Below are 8,477 nucleotides of genomic sequence, written 5' to 3' on the forward strand. Positions count from 1 at the left end.
ACTCTGAGAAGGTCCGGGCCCCACTCTAGGGACATTCTCTGGAGTTCATGTCTGAAAACAGCTATTATCAGTCCCTCAAATGTGCCCGATAATCTTCATCAACATTCATGAATTATTCTCTGTGAAATCAACATAAATGTTGAAAGCATCATATGTCACAATGTTAAAGAAAGTAAAAAAGAAAATCCTGGAGAAGCCCCTTTATGCTGATTAGCACATACATTTAAATGATTGTTCTTTGGGTCATGTCTCACACCGTCATAAAATTTCATGGAAATCTGTTGAGTATCCTGCTAACTTTCAAACAAACGAAAAAGTCCAGGTATACATACAACCTGCAAACACACAACGTAGTACAACAAAAAAAGTAGAAGGGAATGTTGCTGATTCCAGATTTGCTTGCTGATCATGTTTCACCCCGGGCGTTACTAATTTCTTCATCTTCTTAATGAACATTATTGGCAGGATCGCATTAACCCAGCACTTAAGTTTCCTAATGGCTAACGTCATGCTCCATGCTCCCATCGCACACTGTATCCTCTCTAGCAGTCAATACTGAACAATTCCTCCAACTTCTTCTCAGTTTTTGGGATCAGCAGCAGCCACAGTGGGATTTTATACAGTATGTTAATAAACGGACGCTATAAACCACAATGATGGCTCATCTGGAGCTGGTTAACTGCAAATCAACGCTCTCTTCATGTTGGTAAATCATTCGTAAGCGTGAGCTGGTTCAGATTACTCGACTTTTTGTGATTCGTGTGATGAGCTTAATCGTGCAATAAAAACTGGACGTTGCACAAGTTGCAGCAGGCGCAGTAGGAGCGCTACACTTTGCAGCAGTGATGGCACTGAAGTACAAATCAACACACCTCATTGACAGAGGTGGAATGTAACTAAGTACATTTACTTAGTTACTGTAATTCAGTACAATTTTCATGTATCTGTACTTTCATTTTTCTACTCTACTACATGATTCGATTGTAATGGAAAATTCCAATGATCAATGTCCTACTACTGTTTGGACTGTTTTCTGTGCACTTAGCTGATGCAACCTCAAAGTTCCACCACCTGTTGACCTTTATTTGTGCAACTGTGTGCTGGGCTTGATTCCTCTTTCTGTAACAGTGATGCCAGACACCAGACGGTTTCTGTTTATCACATTGTATAAAAACCTTCCTTTTTAACTTCTCGTGGCTGCACTCTGAGCCATGTTGTTGGCTGTGTAACCCTCGGCAGAGCGAATAATTCAAACTCTAAGGCAACTCCGGTCTGAGAAACCCATTATTTCAAATCTCATGATAAATTTCCACGACACGATGGACGTTGCGTTACATGTTCACATTATTATCTTCATGTATTTTTTAAAAAGTAAATATTTACACAGAGAGGAATTGGTCCACTGATCTAATCAGAGCAGACAGGTAACATTAGACTCCGCCTCCTGCAGCAACGTCACTGCTGAAGAAGAAGAAAGACTTGAAATGGATTTGGAAGAGTCACTCAGCCACACCCAGCAAGTACGTTTACCTTTAATAACGTATGTATATTTACTCAAGTAGAAAGGTAAACGTGTTACTTTTGTCCATTTATTGTGCTTTTACATCAGTAAAATATGTGACTACTTCTTCCATCACTGCTTGCGTCCCACTCCCTGTCTCTGAGCAGCAGCAGTATGTTGTCATGGGTGTGTCAGGAGGGTGTGTCAGTACGGTGTGTCGGGGGAAGGGTCCAGCAGGAGAAAAGGAACAATTTGTGTTCATTCACACAGAAGTGTCTCGTCTGTTCATCTTCCCTTAAAGCAGCACTACCACGAAAGAAAAGTCATTATATTGATGTTGTTAATCAATTCCATTACATCCAAACTAAATTACAGCAAAACACAGTCACTGTTGTGCGCAGAAGAACTAATGATGTGCATCATGACGGAGGACATTCAGACATGTTGACCAGTATTTAAAAAAAAGCAGTGCAGCAACATAGTTGCTGAACTACTCAACAATGGAAGGTAATCATTAATCTCACCACCTACTGTACACAACTGTGTGAGTAGAAAACACAACCCCAGTTACCTTAAGCTCTTTGTTATAGTTTAATTTCCTTTCCCTTTTTTAAATATAAGGTAATGAACATGTTTTTTCGAACCACAAACCTGAGTTTCTTGAATATAGAGCTTTTATTTGGCATTACAGGAGCTTTGACATGTTTCCAACTTTAGGAGTGGCCAACACACGCACTATGGACAGAAAGGGTGTGGCCATAGTAACCGCTGCTGAGTTTCACCTGAGAACAAAATAGGAACCAGTACTGAAACACTCACTTTGGACTCCCTCTTCGTTTGAAGGTAAGTCTGAGCTGTTTTATATTTTCTCTTTATGCCTCCATCGCTCCACAGAAGTACATTAGATTTTCTCTGTAGTATGTACTTACAGAAGAAACGAGTGCTGCTGCTTGTTTTATATTGACAGTCACTTTACTGTCTCTAAAGCCAGATAAGAGCAGTAATTCTTCTACTCCAACGTGCATGTTAGAGTTAAGGTAAACAACTCTATTAGAGAAGTGGACGAAACCTATACAGTAGAGATTTTTTCTCTTAATGTAATTAGAGATAAAATAAGAGCATTCAAAGACAGTCAGTCAAAGGATGTTGTGTGAATAATGTCTTTACTTCATGTTGTGTTTACTCTCAGGGTCATAATGGAGCCTGTATTCACAAGTATGAGGCTAAAGGTTGCCGTGCTGTGGATTCTAACAACTCTGCTGAAGACAGGTGAGTCTAATAGCATTTCTCGGCTGTGCTTTTTCAGCTTTCTGATAAGTGAGGGCAAGGCAAACATCATATCTGACACTCCTTTGATTGGCCCTCTTTTTACCAGTTGACTGCTTTTATCAGTGTGACCTAAATATTCTGAACATGGAGCGTAGAGAATATATGATCACTAACAGGACAGGTGTTTTTCTCTCCTGAACTGTGATTCCCTCAGCAGACGTCTGATTCGACGATCTGACACTAACAATACTGAGTAGATTACATTGCAGACGCTCCATGAACCATGAATACATAATGTGTGTGGCTGGCAGGGCCCCCTGCATAACATTTATATATCTGTTGCTGCTGCTAAGGGTTCATGCTGCTGTGTGCATTTGTTAAGTCAGACCTGAATAGACTTTACAGTCACCGGTAGGGAAATTAGTCTTGGGCCTCCATCCAAGCTGCCAGGTTTAATATATGAAGAACATAAAAACAGAGGTAGAATTAAATCAAATGCATGCAGCTGAGAGAAAATAAACACTGTGCATAGAGAATACACTCAAAACTCTGATCGTGTTGCACGAAAACTTCCTAAAACCCTCATTTTGCACGTCCTCCTCATCGTATCAGAGGTTTATTGTTGGGCGTTTACGAGCCTGGATTGACTTCCAACAGTAAATTGAGAGGGAAGTGTTGTGCGCCTGTCGTCTGGGCCAACGTGGAGGTGCACGGGATTTGAATACTTTTAGCCTTTTACATTAAGCTCAGTGACTGCGCTCGCTGCCAAGTTAGCTTAACTGCCGCTCCACATATGAAACACTTCTTCACTTAGATCACAGTGTTTTTGCCCGAGGGGCCTTTCACGGTGTAAACATTTGACTGACTAATTTCCCTGACTGCCTTCATCACATCTGCCACTTACAGGATTTCGTAAATACCTACTTTGTTTTTGCAGCAGTGACATTAAAGTGCACAGTGGATTTAATGATGAGCTGTGTCAAAAGAGGGTCTCATCTGATTTATCATCACGCTCCATTTAGATGTTTAGCGAAGGTAAATCATCTAAATGGGAAGGAGACGACATTTTTCTGAGACATTAAATGGCAATTTTGCCAAGATAAATAACTCGTGTTGAAACGTGTTGCTGCGTTATAATAATCGACGCAGAGCTCTTTCTACAATTGTCAGGCCATCAGGAATACATCAGATCTGTGGCCATAAAGAGTGAGTCAGCAGGGTGTGTGTCACCTCCGAGACAGCTTTTAACTGCCACTCGTCAAGTACATTTTTCATGTTTGCTCATCTACTCACTTTTCTCCATCATTTCCCAATCATAGATTTTTGAGAATTAATGAGCCTCCAGAGTTTTAACACATATTTTGCCAAAAATCCCGCTTTTGCTGTTCTTCCAGCTCTGAAACTTGAAATCCTCAGTTTGACTTAAGAGGCCGATTAGACTCAGATCAACACACCTACTCCACTCTGAGACTGTTTATGAGCACAGGCCCACAGCGTGAATGGCATTAAGTGGGGGAATATTGATGCATTTGAGAGAGAAATTAGTTTTGTTCTGTTGTTGTTGTTCCTGTTTTGGCCTGGGAAGATGATTATGAACACCACAGGAAGGAAGACTTGTAGTATGTTCAAATCAAATCAACTAATCTGGTCAAAATGTTTCTGTCCCTTCAGATGTGATGGAGGCGCTGGACATAACATCTTCAGGGCCACAAACCATTAAAAAGCCCCTGGGGGCGACAGTCAACCTGGGGTGCACCTACACCCCCAGCCCCCAAGACACAGGCGACTTGGACATCGAGTGGTCCGACGTCAGCCCGGACATGACGCAGAAAGACCAACTGGTAGGTTTACCTTAGAGGACACAGTGGGATGTTGTAGCTGGGAGGTTGGAAATCTGACGTAAGCTTTCAGTAAACAACCAAGAGTGAGGTTCTTTTTTTTTTTCACCTTTGGGCTCTTTTTGTGGAAAAACCTGCTTTGAAGATTACTCAATACACTCTTTGCATCTCAGATGATGTCCTATACAGGGGGTCAGACGCACTACTACGGCGCCCCCAGCCGCTCCAAAAGGATCCGCTTCATAGGGGACCCCAAGTTGGGGGACGCCTCCGTCTCCATCTCGGACGTGATGCTCTCAGACACAGCCACCTACCTGTGTAAAGTGAAGAAGGCGCCGGGTGTTGACACACGGAAAGTCACTCTGGTGGTAATGGGTGAGGAGAAATACCTGAGTTCCGGTTCTACCTGCTCATTTTCTCAGTCCTTTTATTCTTCTATCAGACGTTGCTCTCACTTGCTCGGAATGTTTATGTCCTTTCTAGTTTCACTCCCTCTCTCTCAGTCGGGGATCACACCTTTGTCTCTGGTGCCAGAACCAGACTTGTTCCCTGCTCCCCCAAACATATCTAAATGAAAGGTTTTGTGCCATGCGTTTATATTGTTTCCTTCCTCTATAGTTCCCCCCTCAGTGCCAAAGTGTTGGGTTGATGGTGGCGAGGAGAAAGGGGGGCCTGTCTCCCTACGCTGTCAATCGTATCGAGGATCCAGTCCTCTCACTTATACGTGGACGAGAGAGAGCGGGGGTGCACTGCCAGTCACTGCAACCCAAAGTAAGGAAAGAGCTCTTAAAAAACACGAAAAGGCTTTCTCCTTAAGCAGACAAACACACTCATGATGCTGAATTCACTCTCTTCTTTCATTAAGACCAGCAGTCTGGGGAGCTGTTGATAAGTAACCACACAGAAAACAACGTTGGAAGTTATGTGTGTGAGGTGAAAAACGCTGTGGGCAAAGAACAGTGTAAATATGAGCTGCATGCATACAACCGTAAGTCTATAAAAACATCCACTCATTTCACTTTCAAGTTCATATCCTAAAGGAAGTTTGTTTCATCTTTCTGCTGCACTTTGAGTGTCTGCTGCATGTGGTTAAATCACATGTACAGTAAGTTTCCATGCCATCTCTTGCAGCAACCAATAAGGTGGGTGTGATAGTCGGGGCGGTGATCGGGGCTCTGCTGCTGCTGCTGCTCCTGCTGTTTCTCATCTGGCTCCTGATCTGCTGCTGCCACAAGCGTCGCTATGAGAAGGAGGTCGCCAATGAAATAAGGTGCAGTATTTTACTATTTCAAACAGTGCCCACTCTTAACCGGCCTGTTTGGAGAGCACTGTTCGCTTGTCCTGTATAAACGCTCCAAAGCCACTTTAGAATTATTCCTTGTCATTAGTGAGTCCTCATCGAACTGTTCTACAATACACTATTACTGCTAATCGTTTGTGTGCTGGATGTTCTGTGCAGAGCTTTTTATAAACAGTCTGTGGTGCAGAGTGAAGTTAGAAATCTTTGTGTTCATCCTACCTGGTTTGTCTACAGGGAAGATTTTACAGTTAATGTTCTTCATAAAATGAAACTGAATTTGCTGTATTATTGTTCAGATATGTGGTTTATATATAAGTTTGAATGATTTACTGAACTGGTGTTATTTTTTAGTCCATTATATGTCAGCTATTTCAGAGGTCTGTTAATCAACTGACACAATCTTCAGACCAAAGTTCACAGCTCTCCAAAATAAACGTTTTGTCAATGCGCTCATAAAGCATTGCAGCAACAAAACAAATGTTGAGCTTTAACTTTGAAGACGAATTGCAAAAACAGGAACAGAGTCTAGGAATGTTGTTGTCATGACAGAGATCTTCACTTACGACACCTGTGAATTGTCCCGGTTTGAACCAGTTGCCCCTGCTGCTGTAGTTAGAGGACGTAGAGGAAGAAGTGTCCACAGACTGATGGCGCACTACCTGTTTATCTAAATTTAGTTAACAATGAACGTATCATGGGACCAAATGGCACCAAATTGTGACACTGCACTTCCCATGACCACTAAGAAAACATATGCGGAGTGTGAAGCCGATAAAATGAACGCTTTGCGAGACATGCGTTCCACATACAGACAGATGTATAGTGGCAGGTAGATAATAATAATCCACATTCAAAGGATTAACAGATTGATGCCTGATTGACTTGTCTCGGCAGGGAGGACGTCCAGGCCCCAGACAGCCGACCCACCAGCAGGAACTCCAGCCTTCGCTCAGTCATGGGGTACCGCACTCACCCCGGGGTGGTGTACAGCTCCGTGAGGAACCACCCGCAGAATAGCAGTGCAATCTACACGAGAGGCAATGATGGGACGTCACCACCGGCCATTGCAGGGGACAAATCTGCTCAGCTCCAGTACGACCATAAATACGGGTACCCTGTGTAGCGGCACAGACTTTCTGTCTTTGGTATAAAGCTGAAGAAGAGACTTGTAAAGATTCTTATCGTGTCTTGTAATGAATGTACAGTATGTTTGTGACAAATTGTGCAATACAATATATTTAACTGGAGAACAATGGGAGTGTTGGTATACAACTACTGGGGACTCTTACCACAGCCTTTTGACAAATATAAATCTGCAACGGGTTTGACTTTCATGCTGATCTGATTTTACGCACAACAACACTAATGTAAAAGCCACTCAACCGAAACACAACCAGAAGTGAGCAACAACGGATGTCGACAAAGACAATCGACAGTCCGTGCTTCCTTTTTGGGAGCTCCAAGCACCTGCGCCCTAACACCTTAAATAGACAAGCATCCATATTTTAGCGGTGACTGACTTCAATGGGTTTTCACAAATGAGAGCTCACTTGACCACAGTGAGTAACTCTGCGTGTTTCATTGTCGACATGTGTGGCTTTTGTAGTTGTGTTATGGCTTTTACATTCGTGTTTTGCGTGCGAAACAAGTGCACTTGTGTGAGACGTCTCGGCCACTGCCTATGTAAATAAGAATAGTTCTCATAATCAAAGTCATTGTTACACGGATCATTAATTAAGCTACAACTGTTTGTGAATGTTGTATTATTTGTAATAACTTGTATTATTTTTTAAATTTTTTTTCTATCATGCATATGCAGCTCAATTGGTTGAGTACTTTTTTAAATAAGATAAGTAAGAACAAAACACAGTAGAACAATGTTTGAAAGATGCAGGATGTGACAGCTGTGAAAACTATTTTTAGCATCATAATAAAATCAGACGTTTTGTTTTGACATGCAAAATAAAGTTATAAAGACCGACCAATTATCTATGTGATCAAATACGACTTAATTATAGAGGATCAGTGTGTTTAAGAGTTTGGAGAAATCATTAAAAGTGAACGAGGTGCAAAAGTAGGTGTTTCCATATCTGGCAGAGAGGAAACTGGATACTGTCGGAGATGTTACTGATCATAATAAATTACTGAGCTACTCACGAGTCAGAATCCTGGCAGTCGCTGAAGTAAATTTTTCATGTGATTTTCATTCTTGTGTGAATTTTCCCTCCGGAAGTTTTCTGCAGAACAAATTGCTGTAAACTTGCTATGTTTGCATTGTGTGTTTGCAGCCAGTAAACTAGTCATTAGACTAACAGCTGGTAGTTCAGTCACTAACCACCAGCACGCTGCCTGCAGCCTCGCCTCGCTTCAAAAGAGCCTGCGTTGGCCTGAGTCACTCTTCAAACTCTGTGTTGAATTAATAAGAGCTGCTAGGAGGGGTTAAGGTTGGTGGGCCCCCAGGGCCTTTATTAAGGGCAGGGGCCGATCAAGGGTGGACATTTATTCGGAAACAGTGTTAATATTTCATAGGATTACAAATAATAAGAATCATCAAGGCTTTAAATATTTC

The 8,477-nt window shown here is 42.1% G+C and overlaps 1 protein-coding gene across 1 annotated transcript; it reads left to right on the plus strand.

Moving 5' to 3' along the window:
* Positions 1-2,290: 2,290 nt before the first annotated feature.
* vsig8b (V-set and immunoglobulin domain containing 8b) lies at positions 2,291-7,890 on the plus strand. The gene is made up of 8 exons (XM_035166990.2): positions 2,291-2,344; positions 2,691-2,770; positions 4,442-4,611; positions 4,782-4,983; positions 5,227-5,379; positions 5,474-5,596; positions 5,740-5,878; positions 6,803-7,890. Exons 2-8 carry the CDS (start codon positions 2,698-2,700, stop codon positions 7,029-7,031), a joined length of 1,089 nt encoding a protein of 362 aa, XP_035022881.1. The 5' UTR covers positions 2,291-2,344; positions 2,691-2,697; the 3' UTR covers positions 7,032-7,890.
* Positions 7,891-8,477: the final 587 nt, after the last annotated feature.

This window comes from Hippoglossus stenolepis, chromosome 9 (assembly GCF_022539355.2).
Source record: "Hippoglossus stenolepis isolate QCI-W04-F060 chromosome 9, HSTE1.2, whole genome shotgun sequence".
NCBI classification, from domain to species: domain Eukaryota; kingdom Metazoa; phylum Chordata; class Actinopteri; order Pleuronectiformes; family Pleuronectidae; genus Hippoglossus; species Hippoglossus stenolepis.

Excerpts from the sequence above, each read along its gene's own strand:
- vsig8b (XM_035166990.2), top strand. The coding sequence starts at position 2,698 with ATGGAGCCTGTATTCACAAGTATGAGGCTAAAGGTTGCCGTGCTGTGG. Across the intron at positions 2,771-4,441 it reads AACAACTCTGCTGAAGACAG|ATGTGATGGAGGCGCTGGAC; the intron begins GTGAGTCTAATA and ends CTGTCCCTTCAG. Across the intron at positions 5,380-5,473 it reads GCCAGTCACTGCAACCCAAA|ACCAGCAGTCTGGGGAGCTG; the intron begins GTAAGGAAAGAG and ends TCTTTCATTAAG.